Below are 20,263 nucleotides of genomic sequence, written 5' to 3' on the forward strand. Positions count from 1 at the left end.
GTCAGCAAATTTGATGACGTTTTTGGAGTAGTGCATGGCCACACAGTCGTGGGTGAACAGGGAGTACAAGGGGGGACTTAGCACACACCCCTGAGGGGCCCCCGTGTTGATGGTCAGCATGGCGGATGTGTTGTTGCCTACCCTCACCGCCTACGGGTGGCCCGTCAGGAAGTCTAGAATACAGTTGCAGAGGGAGGTGTTCAGTTCCAGGGTACTGAGCTTGGAGGGGACTATGGTGTTGAATGTTGAGCTGTTGTCAATGAACAGCATTCTTACATAGGTATTCCTTTTGTCCAGGTGGGTGAGGGCAGTGTGGAGTGCAATAGAGACTGTGTCATCTGTGGATCTGTTGGGGTGGTATGTAAATTGGAGTGGGTCCAGGGTGTCTGGGAGGATGGTGTTGATGTGAGCCATGACCAGCCTTTCAAAGCATTTCATGGCTATAGATGTGAGTGCTACCGGGCGACAGTCATTAAGGCAGGTTACATTGGCGTTATTGAGCACAAGTTGGTATTACAGACCAGGTCAGGTAAAGATTGGTAATGTCAGTGAAGACACTTGCCAGCTGTTCAGTGCATGCTCTGAGTACGCGTCCTGGTATTCCGTCTGGCCCCATGGATTTACGAATGTTAACCTGTTTAAAGGTCTTACTCATATCGGCTACGGAGAGCGAAATCACACAGTCGTCCAGAACAGCTGGTGCTCTCATGCATGGTTCAGTGTTGCTTGCCTCGAAGTGAGCATAGAAGTCATTTCTCTTATTTGGTAGCCTCGCATCCCTAGGCAGCTCGTGGCTGGGTTTCCCTTTGTAATCCATGATAGTGGGCAAGCCCTGCCACATCTGTTGAGCGTCAAAGCCGACGTAGTAGGATTCGATCTTAGTCCTATATTGATGGTTTACCTGTTTGATGGCTCAACGGAGGTCGTAGCGGGATTTCTTGTAAGTGTCCGAATTAGCCCCGCTCCTTGAAAGTGACAGCTCTAGACTTTAGATGTTCTCATTGCATCTTCTGAACAGAGGCAGACAAACAATCTCTCCCTCATACTGTCTCTCTCTCGGGCGTCTCTTCTCTTCTCCTCTAAGCATCTGAATGTTATTTCCATGCAGATTTGATGTTGTTGTCTGTAATGAATTATAATCACTGCTAATAATCCTTGATATACACATCCCTCCTCTCCTCAACAAGAGCCTGGAAGTGTTTCCTCTCTCTCTCTTTCTTTCTCTCTCTCTCTTTCTTTCTCTGTCTCTCGCTTTCTCTCTCCATCTTTCTCCCTCTGTGGGGTTCAGAGAGAACTCGTTTATATTTAGGCAACGCTCATTAGAGCTACTGCTAATCAGCCTTAGTGCACACACACCCACACATACACACACACACATACACACACCCACACACACATACACACACATATACACACACACCCACCCACACATACACACACGCACAAACATCTCTGCACTGACTCAGGCAATTTGTGTCAGAGAAAGTAGCACTCTCACCAACAGGATACACACATACACAAACACAAACACCCACTCACACAAAGAGAGAGAGAGAGAGAGATAGAGAGAGAGCGAGAGAGAGAAGGAGAGAGAGAGAGAGGCGTCTCTGCACTGACTCAGGCGATCAGTGCCAAAGGCTGTTTCACGTCACATACACACACAAACGTGCTGATGACAGCAGCACTCTCACCAACAGGACGCACACACACACACACACACATGCACACCGACACACACAGTGGCGCTGCGGCAGGTGCAGGAGAAGCGAGAGAACAGGCTGTATGCTGATAGAAACAGAACAGACAGACAGAGCAGCAGCGATGAAAGGACAGTCTAAAAGGACACAGGACAATACCTGCGATAAACCACACTAATTACTGCTGCAACACAACATGAGTTATTTCAGTTAGACAGAGTCCACTGTGTTGAAAGGGAAAGGGGGAATACCTAGTCAGTTGTACAACTGAATGCCTTCAACTGAAATGTGTCTTCCACATTTAACCCGTCTGAATCAGAGAGGTGCGGGGGGGCTGCCTTAATCGACATCCACGTCTTCGGGCGCCCGGGGAACAGACTACTGTGCTATAGTTAGTAAGATGGCTATGTCGGGTCAGAGTCAGACAGAGGGTGTATACGGTACAAACACAATGAGACACACACATGCAAAGAGGACACAATGGCACGTGCCGCCTCTGCATTACGATTGTGAACTCTTTAACTTCATTTTAAGCCCACATCTGAAATATTTTTTTCAAAAAATCTGTCAGCATTATTTTGCGGAGGGGGCACACCGACTGGACCAGGTAAAGAGTACTCCACCCCCACTATTCTCCCTAGTAAGTGGTTGCTTCCAAGGTGCACCACGGAGCAAAGATATGCGAGGCAGGACGCTAGACACACCAGCGCGTGCAGACAGTATCGTCATTGGAGGAGGAGAGTGTAGAGTGACACACACAGTGTGTGATATGATTGGAGCTGCCAGTGATGGGCAGGACTCCCAGGAGGTACAGTGTGTGATATGATTGGAGCTGCCGGTGATGGGCAGGACTCCTGCTAGGTACAGTGTGTGATATGATTGGAGCTGGCGGTGATGGGCAGGACTCCCAGGAGGTACAGTGTGTGATATGATTGGAGCTGCCGGTGATGGGCAGGACTCCCAGGAGGTACAGTATGTGATATGATTGGAGCTGCTGGTGATGGGCAGGACTCCCAGGAGGTACAGTATGTGATATGATTGGAGCTGCCGGTGATGGGCAGGACTCCCAGGAGGTACAGTGTGTGATATGATTGGAGCTGCTGGTGATGGGCAGGACTCCCAGGAGGTACAGTGTGTGATATGATTGGAGCTGCCGGTGATGGGCAGGACTCCCAGGAGGTACAGTATGTGATATGATTGGAGCTGCTGGTGATGGGCAGGACTCCCAGGAGGTACAGTATGTGATATGATTGGAGCTGCCGGTGATGGGCAGGACTCCCAGGAGGTACAGTGTGTGATATGATTGGAGCTGCCGGTGATGGGCAGGACTCCCAGGAGGTACAGTTTGTTTGTAAATTCAAGCTATGTAGCCTTTTGATTCCTTCTTGATGAATAAATACAATGAAAATATTTGGTTCGGGGGAAAAGGTGTTTAAGGTGTTTGAAAAGTACAAAATTCTCCCACTTCCAGAGGAGGGCCAGCCTCTCTCCAGACAACCTCCCCCCTCTATCCTCACGTACTTCGTGCCCCCTCTAAAATAATGGGTGGATGACACTCATGTGTGGGCACACACCAGCGCACCCATGCCGCAAAGAAACACACACGCACATCCACACACAAAGGGCAGCTTACCCCTCCCCAGTTGAGGGTCCTGGCGAGGTCATTTCCTGTCCCCAGAGGAAGTACAGCTACAGGCGGATGGGGGGTCATTCCTAACTCATCCAGAGCAGACAGGATCCACCCCACCTAAGGCGAGAAGGCGAGAGAGAGCGAGGAGAGAGAGTGAGATGGGGAGAGGCTCTGTTAATGAAGTACATTAATGCTGTGAATAATGTACAGGGTCCTGTGACATGTTCATACACGTTAACTATGTCTCTGTGTGTTGCCACCAGGGGGAGCTGTGTTCACACTCAGTAACACATATTGCACTGTCTGTCATCTAGCACCCTCAAACTCAACTCTGGACCTCGAAGCCAGTTCCATTGCTTTTTTTAAAAATTGTTCCCCTCTAATGACTGATTTAGACCTCGGAAACCAGGTGTGTACAATTAATTATCAGGTAGGGTAAGAGTTGAATACCCCTGACAGTAGCACTGCAATCACACAGAGCCATTGCTGCAGACAGGCAGGCAGACTCAGACTGACATTAGTAATAGCAGTTGTGATGCAGTACAACAGTAGTAACATGTTCATTCTCTCACCGTCCCGTCTCCACCACAGGCCAGGATACGCAGGTTTGGCACTTTCCTGTACAACTCCAACCTGGGAGACAGGACGTACAGAGGTTAGGGTGTAGGAAATAGCGTATAGGGTGTAGTGTGTGGGAAATAGGTTGTAGCATGCAGGGTGTGGTACTCACGCCTCTCTGAGCCCTCCCTGGGAGAGATCAAACACCTGGCGAGGGTTCAGGATCCACATGAACATCTGTAACACCTTGGTACCCTGAGACACGGAGAGAGAAGGAGGTTAGGGTCAGGGGTCAGGGTCCACATGAACATCTGTAACACCTTGGTACCCTGAGACACGGAGAGAGAAGGAGGTTAGGGTCAGGGGTCAGGGTCCACATAAACATCTGTAACACCTTGGTACCCTGAGACACGGAGAGAGAAGGAGGTTAGGGTCAGGGGTCAGGATCCACATGAACATCTGTAACACCTTGGTACCCTGAGACACGGAGAGAGAAGGAGGTTAGGGTCAGGGGTCAGGGATGGAGGTGGCTAGGGGTTTGTGGGCTGGCAGTTAGGGTTATAGGTCAGGAATCATAGGTTAACTTACCTGGTTGCCTCCACTCTTGGGGTTGACAAAGACTAGAATAGGTTTCATCAGAGGGGAGGGAAGGGGCTTCAGCATGAACGGACGCCACTTTGACTCCTAATGGGAGCAAATAGATATTAGCAAGAGTCGACCCCTTGTCAGCAAATAGAACACGTTTGTACACACACCCCACAGAGGGACAGAGAACAGTACTCACCCCACAGAGGGACAGAGAACAGTACTCACCCCACAGAGGGACAGAGAACAGTACTCGCCCCACAGAGGGACAGAGGACAGTACATTTACATTTACATTTAAGTCATTTAGCAGACGCTCTTATCCAGAGCGACTTACAGTACTCACCCCACAGAGGGACAGAGAACAGTACTCACCCCACAGAGGGACAGAGAACAGTACTCACCCCACAGAGGGACAGAGGACAGTACTCACCCCACAGAGGGACAGAGGACAGTACTCACCCCACAGAGGGACAGAGGACAGTACTCACCCCACAGAGGGACAGAGAACAGTACTCACCCCACAGAGGGACAGAGAACAATACTCACCCCACAGAGGGACAGAGAACAGTACTCACCCCACAGAGGGACAGAGAACAGTACTCACCCCACAGAGGGACAGAGAACAGTACTCACCCCACAGAGGGACAGAGGACAGTACTCACCCCACAGAGGGACAGAGGACAGTACTCACCCCACAGAGGGACAGAGAACAGTACTCACCCCACAGAGGGACAGAGGACAGTACTCACCCCACAGAGGGACAGAAGACAGTACTCACCCCACAGAGGGACAGAGAACAGTACTCACCCCACAGAGGGACAGAGAACAGTACTCGCCCCACAGAGGGACAGAGAACAGTACTCACCCCACAGAGGGACAGAGGACAGTACTCACCCCACAGAGGGACAGAGGGCAGTACTCACCCCACAGAGGGACAGGGGACATAACTCACCCCACAGAGGGAGAGAGAACAGTACTCGCCCCACAGAGGGACAGAGAACAGTACTCACCCCACAGAGGGACAGAGGACAGAACTCACCCCACAGAGGGACAGAGGACAGTACTCACCCCACAGAGGGACAGAGGACATAACTCACCCCACAGAGGGACAGAGAACAGTACTCACCCCACAGAGGGACAGAGGACAGAACTCACCCCACAGAGGGACAGAGGACAGTACTCACCCCACAGAGGGACAGAGGACAGAACTCACCCCACAGAGGGACAGAGGACAGTATTCACCCCACAGAGGGACAGAGGACAGTACTCACCCCACAGAGGGACAGAGAACAGTACTCACCCACAGAGGGACAGAGGACAGAACTCACCCCACAGAGGGACAGAGGACAGTACTTACCACACAGAGGGACAGAGGACAGTACTCACCCCACAGAGGGACAGAGGACAGTACTCACCCCACAGAGGGACAGAGGACAGTACTCACCCCACAGAGGGACAGAGAACAGTACTCACCCCACAGAGGGACAGAGGACAGTACTCACATCAGTTCCTTTCTTACTGGTCCTTCTTTTAAACGATGTGCGTTTTTTCCTCCTTGTAGAGTTTTTGAACGAGCTCTGTGAGAGGGGAGAGAGCGAGACACGCATTAAGGCCTGTTCCACAGATTAACCCTGCAGCACACACAACACACACAGCGCTGTCTAGCTGTTGGTGTATGCTGAGGTCAGGTGAAGTTGTCAGTAATAAGAGACAGCAGACTCTAAAAGGAGTCTGTAAAGGAGTGTGTAAAGAAGTCTGTACAGGTGTGTGTAAAGGAGTATGTAAAAGAGTGTGTAAAGGAGCGTGTAAAAGAGTGTGTAAAGGAGTATGTAAAGGACTCTGTAAAGGACTATGTAAAGGAGTGTGTAAAGGAGATTGTAAAGGAGTGTGTAAAGGAGATTGTAAAGGAGTGTGTAAAGGAGTGTGTAATGGAGTGTGTAAAGAACTATGTAAAGGGGTGTGTAAAGGAGCGTGTAAAGGAGTGTGTAAAGGAGTATGTAAAGGAGTGTGTAAAGAACTATGTAAAGGAGTGTGTAAAGGAGCGTGTAAAGGAGTATGTAAAGGAGTGTATAAATAACTATGTAAAGGAGTGTGTAAAGGAGCGTGTAAAGGACTGTGTAAAGGAGATTGTAAAGAACTATGTAAAGGAGTGTGTAAAGGAGCGTGTAAAGGAGTGTGTAAAGGAGTATGTAAAGGAGTGTGTAAAGAACTATGTAAAGGAGTGTGTAAAGGAGCGTGTAAAGGAGTGTGTAAAGGAGTATGTAAAGGACTATGTAAACGAGTGTGTAAAGGAGTATGTAAAGGAGTGTGTAAAGAACTATGTAAAGCAGTGTGTAAAGGAGCGTGTAAAGGAGTGTGTAAAGGAGTATGTAAAGGAGTGTGTAAAGAACTATGTAAAGGAGTGTGTAAAGGAGCGTGTAAAGGAGTGTGTAAAGGAGTATGTAAAGGACTATGTAAAGGAGTGTTTAAAGGAGTACGTAAAGGAGTGTGTAAAGAACTATGTAAAGGAGTATGTAAAGGAGTGTGCAAAGGAGTATGTAAAGGACTGTGTAAAGGAGTCTGTAAATGACTATGTAAAGGACTGTGTAAAGGAGTCTGTAAATGAGTCTGTAAATGAGTGTATAAAGGACTGTGTAAAGGAGTGTCTAAAGGAGTATGTAAAGGAGTGTTTAAAGGAGTATGTAAAGGAGTGTGTAAAGGAGTATGTAAAGGACTATGTTAAGAACTGTGGAAAGGAGTCTGTAAATGAGTCTGTAAATGAGTGTATAAAGGACTGTGTAAAGGAGCGTGTAAAGGAGTGTGTAAAGGAGTGTCTAAAGGAGTATGTAAAGGAGTGTTTAACGGAGTATGTAAAGGAGTGTGTAAAGGAGTATGTAAAGGAGTGTTTAAAGGAGCGTGTAAAGGAGTGTGTAAAGGAGTGCGTAAAGGAGTGTGTAAAGGAGTGTCTAAAGGAGTATGTAAAGGAGTGTTTAAAGGAGTATGTTAAGGAGTGTGTAAAGGAGTATGTAAAAGAGTGTGTAAAGAACTATGTAAAGGAGTGTGTAAAGGAGTGTGTAAAGGAGTGTGTAAAGGAGTGTGTAAAGGAGTATGTAAAAGAGCGTGTAAAGGAGATTATAAAGGAGTGTGTAAAGGAGTATGTAAAGGAGTGTGTAAAGGAGTATGTAAAGGACTATGTAAAGGAGTGTGTAAAGGAGTATGTAAAGGAGTATGTTAAGGAGTGTGTAAAGGAGTATGTAAAAGAGTGTGTAAAGAACTATGTAAAGGAGTGTGTAAAGGAGTGTGTAAAGGAGCGTGTAAAGGAGTGTGTAAAGGAGTATGTAAAGGAGTGTGTAAAGGAGTGTGTAAAAGAGTATGTAAAGGAGTGTGTAAAGGAGTATGTAAAGGAGTGTGTAAAGGAGTATGTAAATTAGTGTGTAAAGGAGCATGTAAAGGAGCGTGCAAAGGAGTATGTAAAGGAGTGTGTAAAAAACTATGTAAAGGAGTGTGTAAAGGAGCGTGTAAAGGAGTGTGTAAAGGAGTATGTAAAGGAGTATGTAAAGGACTATGTAAAGGAGTGTCTAAAGGAGTGCGTAAAGGAGTGTGTAAAAAACTATGTAAAGGAGTGTGTAAAGAACTATGTAAAGGAGTGTGTAAAGGAGCGTGTAAAGGAGTGTGTAAAGGAGTATGTAAAGGACTGTGTAAAGGAGTCTGTAAATGAGTGTATAAAGGACTGTGTAAAGGAGTGTGTAAAGAAGTGTGTAAAGGAGTGTGTAAAGAACTATGTAAAGGAGTGTGTAAAGGAGTCTGTAAAAGACTATGTAAAGGAGTGTGTAAAGGAGCGTGTAGAGGAGTGTGTAAAGGAGTATGTAAAGGACTATGTAAAGGACTGTTTAAAGGAGTGTTTAAAGGAGTGCATAAAGGAGTGTGTAAAGAAGTGTGTAAAGGAGTGTGTAAAGAAGTGCATAAAGGAGTGTGTAAAGGACTCTGTAAAGGAGTGTATAAAATTGTGTGTAAAGGAATCTGTAAAGGAGTGTGTAAAGGACGTTGTAAAGGAGTGTGTAAAGGAGTATGTAAAGGAGTATGTAAAAGAGTGTGTAAAGCACTGTGTAAATGAGTCTGTAAAGGAGTGTATAAAGGAGTATGTAAAGGAGTATGTAAAAGAGTGTGTAAAGCACTGTGTAAATGAGTCTGTAAAGGAGTGTATAAAGGACTGTGTAAAGGAGTCTGTAAAGGAGTATGTAAAGGAGTGTGTAAAGGGGTGCGTAAAAGTGTGTGTTAAGGAGTGTTTAAAGGAGTGTGTAAAGGGGTGCGTAAAAGTGTGCGTAAAAGAGTGTAAAGGAGTGCTTAAAGCAGTGTGTAAAAGAGTGTGTAAAGGAGTGTGTGCCCAAGCAATGTCACCTCCAATCCTGGCTGTCTGGCTGTGATGTGATGTGAAGGCTGCTTGTTGAACTGTGTGTGTGCTCTAGGGTTGAGCTGTGGTTGAACTGTGTGTGTGCTCTAGGGTTGAGGTCTGGTTGAACTGTGGTTGAACTGTGTGTGTGCTCTAGGTTTGAGCTGTGGTTGAACTGTGTGTGTGCTCTAGGGTTGAGCTGTGGTTGAACTGTGTGTGTGCTCTAGGGTTGAGCTGTGGTTGAACTGTGTGTGTGCTCTAGGGTTGAGCTGTGGTTGAACTGTGGTTGAACTGTGTGTGTGCTCTAGGGTTGAGCTGTGGTTGAACTGTGTGTGTGCTCTAGGGTTGAGCTGTGGTTGAACTGTGGTTGAACTGTGTGTGTGCTCTAGGTTTGAGCTGTGGTTGAACTGTGTGTGTGCTCTAGGGTTGAGCTGTGGTTGAACTGTGGTTGAACTGTGTGTGTGCTCTAGGGTTGAGCTGTAGTTGAGCTGTGGTTGAACTGTGTGTGTGCTCTAGGTTTGAGCTGTGGTTGAACTGTGTGTGTGCTCTAGGGTTGAGCTGTGGTTGAACTGTGTGTGTGCTCTAGGGTTGAGCTGTAGTTGAGCTGTGGTTGAACTGTGTGTGTGCTCTAGGTTTGAGCTGTGGTTGAACTGTGTGTGTGCTCTAGGGTTGAGCTGTGGTTGAACTGTGTGTGTGCTCTAGGGTTGAGCTGTGGTTGAACTGTGTGTGTGCTCTAGGTTTGAGCTGTGGTTGAACTGTGTGTGTGCTCTAGGGTTGAGCTGTGGTTGAACTGTGTGTGTGCTCTAGGGTTGAGCTGTGGTTGAACTGTGGTTGAACTGTGTGTGTGCTCTAGGTTTGAGCTGTGGTTGAACTGTGGTTGAACTGTGTGTGTGCTCTAGGGTTGAGCTGTGGTTGAACTGTGGTTGAACTGTGTGTGTGCTCTAGGGTTGAGCTGTGGTTGAACTGTGGTTGAACTGTGTGTGTGCTCTAGGTTTGAGCTGTGGTTGAACTGTGGTTGAACTGTGTGTGTGCTCTAGGTTTGAGCTGTGGTTGAACTGTGTGTGTGCTCTAGGGTTGAGCTGTGGTTGAACTGTGTGTGGGCTCTAGGGTTGAGCTGTGGTTGAACTGTGTGTGTGCTCTAGGTTTGAGCTGTGGTTGAGCTGTGGTTGAACTGTGTGTGTGCTCTAGGGTTGAGGTCTGGTTGAACTGTGTGTGTGCTCTAGGGTTGAGCTCTGGTTGAACTGTGTGTGTGCTCTAGGGTTGAGCTGTGGTTGAACTGTGTGTGTGCTCTAGGGTTGAGCTCTGGTTGAACTGTGTGTGTGCTCTAGGTTTGAGCTCTGGTTGAACTGTGTGTGTGCTCTAGGGTTGACCTCTGGTTGAACTGTGTGTGTGCTCTAGGGTTGAGCTGTGGTTGAGCTGTGGTTGAACTGTGTGTGTGCTCTAGGGTTGAGGTCTGGTTGAACTGTGTGTGTGCTCTAGGGTTGACCTCTGGTTGAACTGTGTGTGTGCTCTAGGGTTGACCTCTGGTTGAACTGTGTGTGCTCTAGGGTTGAGCTCTGGTTGAACTGTGTGTGTGCTCTAGGGTTGACCTCTGGTTGAACTGTGTGTGTGCTCTAGGGTTGAGCTCTGGTTGAACTGTGTGTGTGCTCTAGGGTTGAGCTCTGGTTGAACTGTTGTTGAACTGTGTGTGTGCTCTAGGGTTGAGCTGTGGTTGAGCTGTGGTTGAACTGTGTGCTCTAGGGTTGAGGTCTGGTTGAACTGTGTGTGTGCTCTAGGGTTGACCTCTGGTTGAACTGTGTGTGTGCTCTAGGGTTGACCTCTGGTTGAACTGTGTGTGTGCTCTAGGGTTGAGCTCTGGTTGAACTGTGTGTGTGCTCTAGGGTTGACCTCTGGTTGAACTGTGGTTGAACTGTGTGTGTGCTCTAGGGTTGAGCTGTGGTTGAGCTGTGGTTCAACTGTGTGTGCTCTAGGGTTAGGTGTGGTTGAACTGTGTGCTCTAGGGTTGAGCTGTGGTTGAACTGTGTGCTCTAGGGTTGAGCTGTGGTTGAACTGTGTGTGTGCTCTAGGGTTTATCTGTGGTTGAACTGTGTGTGTGCTCTAGGGTTGAGCTGTGGTTGAACTGTGTGCTCTAGGGTTGAGCTGTGGTTGAACTGTGTGTGTGCTCTAGGGTTGAGCTGTGGTTGAACTGTGTGTGTGCTCTAGGGTTGAGCTGTGGTTGAACTGTGGTTGAACTGTGTTTATGCTCTAGGGTTGAGCTGTGGTTGAACTGTGTGCTCTAGGGTTGAGCTGTGGTTGAACTGTGTTTGTGCTCTAGGGTTGAGCTGTGGTTGAACTGTGGTTGAACTGTGTGTGTGCTCTAGGGTTGAGCTGTAGTTGAGCTGTGGTTGAACTGTGTGTGTGCTCTAGGGTTTAGCTGTGGTTGAACTGTGTGCTCTAGGGTTGAGCTGTGGTTGAACTGTGTTTGTGCTCTAGGGTTGAGCTGTGGTTGAACTGTGTGCTCTAGGGTTGAGCTGTGGTTGAACTGTGTTTGTGCTCTAGGTTTGAGCTGTGGTTGAACTGTGTGCTCTAGGGTTGAGCTGTGGTTGAACTGTGTGTGTTCTCTAGGGTTGAGCTGTGGTTGAACTGTGGTTGGGCTGTGGTTGTACTGTGTGTATGTGTGAATTTGTGTCAGTGTTCGTGTGTTGTGTGTTCTCACCTGTGGCTTCCTGACTTTGATGATCCAGGAGGGGGGGACGATGACCCCGGCGTGAGCGCCCAGAGAACAGGGCTCCTCAATCTGATATAGCTGGAAACACGTCACCTTGTTATGGAACTGAGGGGGAGGAGAGGAGAGGAGAGGAGAGGAGAGTAGAGGAGAGGAGAGGAGAGGAGAGGAGAGGAGAGGAGAGGAGAGGAGAGGAGAGGAGAGGAGAGGAGAGGAGAGGAGAGGAGAGGAGAGGAGGTTAGAGGTCTATAGGTACCACTACTAACTCATACAGACACTCTAATAGAGAAGAACACACACACACACAGCCCCAATACACACACACACACACACACTCACAAACACTCAAAGAAACACACAAGACACTACTCACAGCTTGTTTGCACCAGGAGCAGCTGATGGCCACAATCTCTTTACTGTGGAAGAACTTCTGCTGGAAGCTCTACCGGACACACAGGATGAATCATGTTCTTCATTCAGACACACACAATATACAGAATGCATATTGTCAAGGCGTACAGTAGGTGTGAGTCTTACCTTCCCACACTGTCTGCATTTCCCTTCTTGGCGGCGCCGGTGCACCCAGTGGTGCCTCAACATATTCTGCCGAAGACAGGGAGGAGGGTGAGGGAAAGAAAGAGAGCAGTCAGAGACTGACATATACAGTAGTTCTCACACACACACACACACACACACACACACACACACACACACACACACACACACACACACACACACACACACACACACACACACACACACACACACACACACAGACACACACACACACACACACACACACACATGCCATCATCAGACACTGACTCACATCTCTGAGGCAGCGAGAGCCTCCTTCTCTAAACGTTGGTTTACAGCGGAAGTTAATCTGCGAGAGAAGGAGAGGGTGGGGGCGGTGAGAGATGCTAAGGACATGGCGTCAGGTGTGCTTTGTCCCATCGACTTGTTGAAAGGGAGAAATGCAATGTGTGTTTGTGTGTATGTTACCTTGTCGAGCTGCTCGATGCAGGCGGTGTGGACTACGATCTTACACGCTGCACACTTCCTCCTGGGGGCAGACTTCTTAAAGGAGAGGAGACACACACCAGAGAAAGCAATGAGACTCGCGTAGACACACACACACACACACACACACAGAGACAAAGTGATACATCTGCCAGCTCTGCTCAAGTCACAATAAAACAGTTGTCTACGCTTGAAAAAAAAAATCAAACACGTATTAAACCCATAATGTGTTAGAGAGGAACAAGACATCGAGAGATTTCCTTACTGTTTATTTCACGTTTGTTTATTATCTACTTCACTTGCTTTGGCAGTGTCAACATATGTTTCCCATGCCAATAAAGGCCTTAAATTGAATTGATTTAAATTGAATTTTAAATTGAGAGAGATCGAGAGTGGAAGAAATTTCGAGAGAGAGACAGATGGGGAACTAGAGATAGATTACAATTTGTCCTGCTCTTACCAGCCTCTCTTTATCCTATTCAGACTAATGGTAGTGTTTGTGGCCTCTCCACTAAGAGATATTAAAGGCCCAACACAGCCGTTTTTATATACCTGACGCATGAAAAAAGTCACGACCGGGATGATTGAAACATGAAATTACCGGTACAATTTTGTAAATGCCAACAGACAATTCGTTCTTTCGGTAAAATAGAAATACTGACACATTATTCCATCATATCGAAGTAAACCTGGAGTCCCGTGAAGATATATTGTGCGGTCCTCCCACTACGACTCGGGGAAAGCATGCAGTTTATTAGGCTACAGATTAAATCAATTATGATGAACTTCACAGGGGGGGTGAATATGCCAGGGTTGATGTTGCTTTCCAATAAATATCGAGGGTCTTATTCTGGTGAAATGATCGATGCTTGGCTGCCATTTGACAAATACAAATACGATGGCTCTTATCCTTAATCTCATAATATACTGTGGGTAGTCTACCCGCACTGTATCTGTGAGCTGTTGGCCCGAGAGCATGTGTCAAGACCAGAGGGGGGCACATTTTCTATATAACGTAACCGTTTTTGTGACCAAACCATCAGTGGATTTGAAAATGTGATGGAAACCTCTTTAACTTGTATTTTTCATTCGGTAATTTAACGTTTTCTGTACGTTGCACTACGTCGTCACGAACAGACGTTTATCAGCAAAAAGTCCGTCGGATGGAAACACATCTTTGGTGGGAAAATACACGTATTGTTTGATGCCGATTTGAGAATAATTGCATAAAAATCAGTTGCTAATTGGATGGAAACCTAGCTACTGTAATATATTTCAATTAAAATAGGCAAAAAAATGCTTATTTTTTGTTTAAATGAAAGCTATTTCTTAAGCAAGACTTATGCTGGGAGTGGACTGAGTCTCGAGGGGAAAACTGAAAATGAGTTGTTGTCGGCAGAAAGGTATGGAACTCTCTTTGTTGCTAACCAATTTACTGCATGGTGACGTCACCGTGGAAAGCCGAAACTCCTGCCCTGATGATTAGAATGTGTAGGTTGTATTTACAACAAGAAACTATCAGCAAATAACACCGATTTTTTTTAAATCACACTTTTAAATGATTCGTTTCATCAGCTGAAAAACAGAATGTTGACTACACTGGGCCTTTAAAGGTAATGCTAAAGGTACTATTGCAGGTAATGTCAAAGCCAATGCACTATTGTAACTCCACTCTTCTGACGCTCGCTGTGGCCCTCTAACACAATGTAAACACAAACCACTAATAAAACTTGAAATTTGAAACATCGACCTCAGCATAGCACTGTTATCACCCAGGCTGCCTCTCTTTGCTCACCCACTCTGCCTCTCTCTGCTCACCCACTCTCCTTCTCTTTCCCCTCCTGTCTCTTCTCTCTCCATCATCACCCTCAATCACTCCTCTACTCTGTCACCCCCCTGTCATCTCCTCCTCCTCCTCACCTCTCTCGCTCCCTCTACTTCTCCTTAGTTCCCTCAATCATCTCTCCACTTTCTGTCCGTTTAGTCACTCTACCCCCCCCCTCTCCTTCTCCTTCTCCTTCTCTCTCTCTCTCTCTCTCTCTCTCTCTCTCTCCCTCTTTCTCTTTCTCTCTCTGTCTCTGTTTTCCACTCTCTCTCTCTCTCTCTCTCTCTCTCTCTCTCTCTCTCTCTATTTCCCAATCTCTCTCTCTCTCTGTCTCTCTCTCTCTTCATGTACTCACTGCAGTCTTCAGGACACAGGTGTCTTCTCCCAGGTAGCACAGCTCTCCAGAACAACTGGTCTCCAGCCACAGATGTTCCCCGTTCACAGCAGTCTCCTACACACAAGGGCACACACACACACACACACACACACACACACACACACACACACACACACACACTGTGTGTGTGTGTGTGTGTGTGTGTGTGTGTGTGTGTGTGTGTGTGTGTGTGCATCTCTGTGTGTGTGTGTGTGTGTGTGTGTGTGTGTGTGTGTGTGTGTGTGTGTGTGTGTGTGTGTGTGTGTGTGTGTGTGTGTGTGTGTGTGTGTGTGTGTGTGTGTGTGTGTGTGTGTGTGCATCTCTGTGTGTGTGTGCATCTCTGTGTGTGTGTGTGTGTGAGTGTGTGTGTGTGTGTGTGTGTGTGTGTGTGTGTGTGTGTGTGTGTGTGTGTGTGTGTGTGTGTGTGTGTGTGTGTGTGTGTGTGTGTGTGTGTGTGTGTGTGTGTGTGCATCTCTGTGTGTGTGTGCATCTCTGTGTGTGTGTGTGTGTGTGTGTGTGTGTGTGTGTGTGTGTGTGTGTGTGTGTGTGTGTGTGTGTGTGCGTGCGTGCGTGCGTGCGTGCGTGTGTGTGTGGATCACACAGAGAGGGAAATGCCAGCGATGACGTTTAGGAAATCTCCTGCATGGAGGGACCTATTCCTCCCCAGGTACTGCTGGGTTGGTGCCCTGGGTGGGTGTGTACGCCCTTACAGAAAAACCACATGAATTTCACGTGATGACGTGCTCCACATGCGATCTGACGTGAAGTGAATGTGATAAAAATGTGACAACATGTAAAAGCAACACGTGGTAGCATTTGAGCACATGTGAAAACCCAAACACGGGGATGCCAAAAAATGAAACCGCAATTGTGAGGTGAAAACAGGTTTGTTCCACGTGGAAAGGTGGTGTTAACATACGCTTTCACACGTCGACAACTGAACTCGCATTCTGTGGTTTTTACGTGAACATTTCAGCTCAGCGCGTGTTTATTTGGGATGAAACGGTATGGGGTTTTAAAGTAGTACATCTGATGCTGGTGAGACATGTTACTCTGCATTAAGGCTTCTATGATAAATATCATGTTTTTTCTTCAGTGTAATTTTAACAAAGCTGAGATTCGAGTTGAAGTTCAGAGTGTAGGAACACGGGTGGAAAACAAGTAGCTGACACAGACGTGGTAGCGTAGCAGATTGATCAGCATGCTGCGAACCAAGAGGTCGTGAGTTCAAATCCCAGGAAGGACGTGTTGAATAAAAAGCCCTGTGTAAATAAACAATGTAATCGAGTGTGTCAAACATGTAAGTTGGAAATACTGTACGTGAAAACACACTCTCTGTGTGCGTATCCTAAGAACTCGTTTTTTGTTTGGTCAGGTGAAAAATTGAATCCACATGTGAAAGGTTATGTGATCACGTGAAAATCCACATGTGAAATAGCATCACAGGTGAAGCGTTCCATAAACACATTGATTCACGTGATTTCACACGTGAAAATTCACAATTGAAATCACTGTGATTTGCCACGTGAAATCATGTGGTTTTTCCGTAAGGATGTGTGTGTGTGTGCGCGCGTGTTTGTTTGTGCGTGTGACTCACTGTCCAGTCGACGGACGAGCGCATCTCCTTGGAAGGTCCGTTGGTGACGGGGGGCATGGGTTTGTGGACCGGGGCCAAATGCTGGAGACCCGACCGCGAGATGGCTTTCCTGAAAAACACCCACATCATTAGACCATCAAATCTCTTGACCTTTAATCAGTGAAATGAAGGGATTCATTGAAGAGTGCTATATTTCATTAGTGATATGAAAGGACTCAGGTAATTGAGGGAAATATCACCATGTTTCTTTTAGAGAGGATTACATCGTGCTCCTTTAGTACACTGACCCAGTAGCCCCAAAACTCTTGAGAGATACGCAGAGAAAGAAAGGGAAGGGGACGGAGGGAGAGAGAGAGAGAAAACGTCTGTTCTCTCAGCCAGGGGTAGGATGAGTCAGCAGTGTTGAGAGGTGCTCCTGGCGCCCTCTCCTTCCATATAACCTCCCCACAACCCCCACACAACCTCCTTAAAGCCTCCACTACAACCAACCCACAACCTCCTCAAAACTTCCCCACAACCTCCACACAACCTCCTTAAAGCCTCCCCTACAACCAACCCACAACCTCCTAAAAACCTCCCCACAACCTCCACACAACCTCCTTAAAGCCTCCCCTACAACCGACCCACAACCTCCTCAAAGCCTCCCCACAACCTCCACACAACCTCCTTAAAGCCTCCCCTACAACCAACCCACAACCTCCTCAAAACCTCCCCACAACCTCCCTATAACCAACCCCGGGAGTTAAATCTCTGCTATCTGTTCACAGCAACATTTGTATGCATAATGCATCACAGCACTATAATATTGAGTATGTTCAGTATAATGTAATACAATATATATAACATTCAGATCCATCCTACAGAGTAGCTGGCTATATTCCCATCTCCAGCCAGCCCGCTGTAACTGTAACAATCTATAGGTGGATTTAATAACAGGAACTACCCTGCTCCACCTCACCCTTCTCTCATCTGTCCTATGCAGTATGCATAGTGTGTGTGTGTGTGTGTGTGTGTGTGGTTTTTGTAAGGATAAGGATAGTAAAACAAGGAAAATTGGGGATATGTGGCCGGTCCCTACAAGGAAAAAGATTTAGATTTAGGGTTTTGGAGTTAGAGTTAGAGCTAAGGCTAGGGTTAGGGTTTAGGGAAAATAGGATTGTTTGGTCCCCACAAGGATAATACAAAAACGTGTGTGTGCGTGTGTGAGTGACAGAGGGTGAGAATGTGTGTGTGGAGAGGTACGGTGGAGAGGATGCCTAATACCTGACACCCTGTTGAAAGTTTCAGACCTCATCTAGAATTATCCACCGTGACAAAGACAGAGTCTGCTTACAGGGCTGTGTAACACGAGCCCCAACACACACACACACACACACACACACACACACACACACACACACACACACACACACACACACACACACACACACACACACACACACACACACACACACACCTTTAGCCCAGAGGGATAAAAATAGATGTACGTGGGTGACAACACACGGCTGAATACATGCCGCTGAGGCCAGCACATACACACACTCACTCACTCACTCACTCACTGAGTCACACACACACTCACTCACTACTCACTCACTGAGTCACACACACACTCACTCACTACTCACTCACTGAGTCACACACACACACACTCACTCACTCACTCACTCACTGAGTCACACACACACTCACTCACTACTCACTCACTGAGTCACACACACACTCACTCACTCACTCACTCACTGAGTCACACACACACTCACTCACTACTCACTCACTGAGTCACACACACACTCACTCACTACTCACTCACTGAGTCACACACACACTCACTCACTACTCACTCACTGAGTCACACACACACTCACTCACTACTCACTCACTGAGTCACACACACACTCACTCACTCACTCACTCACTGAGTCACACACACACTCACTCACTACTCACTCACTGAGTCACACACACACTTACTCACTACTCACTCACTGAGTCACACACACACTCACTCACTACTCACTCACTGAGTCACACACACACTCACTCACTACTCACTCACTGAGTCACACACACACTCACTCACTACTCACTCACTGAGTCACACACACACTCACTCACTACTCACTCACTGAGTCACACACACACTCACTCACTCACTCACTCACTGAGTCACACACACACTCACTCACTACTCACTCACTGAGTCACACACACACTCACTCACTCACTCACTCACTGAGTCACACACACACTCACTCACTCACTCACTCACTGAGTCACACACACACTCACTCACTCACTCACTCACTGAGTCACACACACACTCACTCACTACTCACTCACTGAGTCACACACACACTCACTCACTACTCACTCACTGAGTCACACACACACTCACTCACTACTCACTCACTGAGTCACACACACACTCACTCACTACTCACTCACTGAGTCACACACACACTCACTCACTCACTCACTCACTGAGTCACACACACACTCACTCACTACTCACTCACTGAGTCACACACACACTTACTCACTACTCACTCACTGAGTCACACACACACTCACTCACTACTCACTCACTGAGTCACACACACACTCACTCACTACTCACTCACTGAGTCACACACACACTCACTCACTACTCACTCACTGAGTCACACACACTCACTCACTACTCACTCACTGAGTCACACACACACTCACTCACTACTCACTCACTGAGTCACACACACACTCACTCACTACTCACTCACTGAGTCACACACACACTCATTCACTACTCACTCACTGAGTCACACACACACTCACTCACTCACTCACTGAGTCACACACACACTCACTCACTACTCACTCACTGAGTCACACACACACTCACTCACTACTCACTCACTGAGTCACACACACACTCACTCACTACTCACTCACTGAGTCACACACACACTCACTCACTACTCACTCACTGAGTCACACACACACTCACTCACTACTCACTCACTGAGTCACACACACACTCACTCACTCACTCACTCACTGAGTGACACACACACTCACTCACTACTCACTCACTGAGTCACACACTCACTCACTACTCACTCACTGAGTCACACACACACTCACTCACTACTCACTCACTGAGTCACACACACACTCACTCACTACTCACTCACTGAGTCACACACACACTCACTCACTCACTCACTCACTGAGTGACACACACACTCACTCACTACTCACTCACTGAGTCACACACACACTCACTCACTACTCACTCACTGAGTCACACACACACTCACTCACTACTCACTCACTGAGTCACAGACACACTCACTCACTACTCACTCACTGAGTCACACACACACTCACTCACTACTCACTCACTGAGTCACACACTCACTCACTACTCACTCACTGAGTCACACACACACTCACTCACTAATCCTTCACTGAGTCACTCACACTCACACACACACTCACTCACTCACTCACTCACTCACTCACTCACTCACTCACTCACTGAGTCACACACACACTCACTCACACACACACACACACACACACACACACACACACACACACACACACACACACACACACACACACACACACACACACACACACACGCACACGCACACTTAACCCCTGTTCTTATCGGATACCAGTGACAAAGCAACACACACACAAACTGCCCACACACGCTCATCAGTGTTGAGTGACGTAGATTATACTAACCTGATTACAGCCGGGACCTGATTTGACAGGATAGACAGCCTGAGTAGACTGACAGAGAGAGATATGGATGTGTGTGTGTGAGGAAGTGTGAGAAAGAGAGTTTGTATGCTAGCGTGAGTGATAGAGAGGGAGAGATATTGACCTTTTTCATTCCCTGCT

At 47.3% G+C, this 20,263-nt stretch overlaps 1 protein-coding gene across 3 annotated transcripts in view; it reads right to left on the reverse strand.

Moving 5' to 3' along the window:
• Positions 1 to 20,263, reverse strand: part of dgki (diacylglycerol kinase, iota) — a 46,920-nt gene that overhangs the window by 15,991 nt on the left and 10,666 nt on the right. For 2 of the 3 annotated variants that reach the window (XM_055905004.1, XM_055905001.1), the window contains exons 2-13: positions 16,367 to 16,475; positions 14,749 to 14,844; positions 12,551 to 12,625; positions 12,375 to 12,431; positions 12,083 to 12,148; positions 11,919 to 11,987; positions 11,537 to 11,653; positions 5,975 to 6,049; positions 4,474 to 4,569; positions 4,058 to 4,140; positions 3,900 to 3,960; positions 3,331 to 3,444 (exon numbers count right to left, since the gene is read on the reverse strand). In XM_055905004.1, coding sequence (XP_055760979.1) covers positions 3,331 to 3,444; positions 3,900 to 3,960; positions 4,058 to 4,140; positions 4,474 to 4,569; positions 5,975 to 6,049; positions 11,537 to 11,653; positions 11,919 to 11,987; positions 12,083 to 12,148; positions 12,375 to 12,431; positions 12,551 to 12,625; positions 14,749 to 14,844; positions 16,367 to 16,475 — 1,018 coding nt within the window. The remainder of the gene's footprint in view (positions 1 to 3,330; positions 3,445 to 3,899; positions 3,961 to 4,057; positions 4,141 to 4,473; positions 4,570 to 5,974; positions 6,050 to 11,536; positions 11,654 to 11,918; positions 11,988 to 12,082; positions 12,149 to 12,374; positions 12,432 to 12,550; positions 12,626 to 14,748; positions 14,845 to 16,366; positions 16,476 to 20,263) is intronic. The other variant, XM_055905003.1, reaches the window with a different exon arrangement.

This window comes from Salvelinus fontinalis, chromosome 39, assembly GCF_029448725.1.
Source record: "Salvelinus fontinalis isolate EN_2023a chromosome 39, ASM2944872v1, whole genome shotgun sequence".
Classification (NCBI taxonomy): domain Eukaryota; kingdom Metazoa; phylum Chordata; class Actinopteri; order Salmoniformes; family Salmonidae; genus Salvelinus; species Salvelinus fontinalis.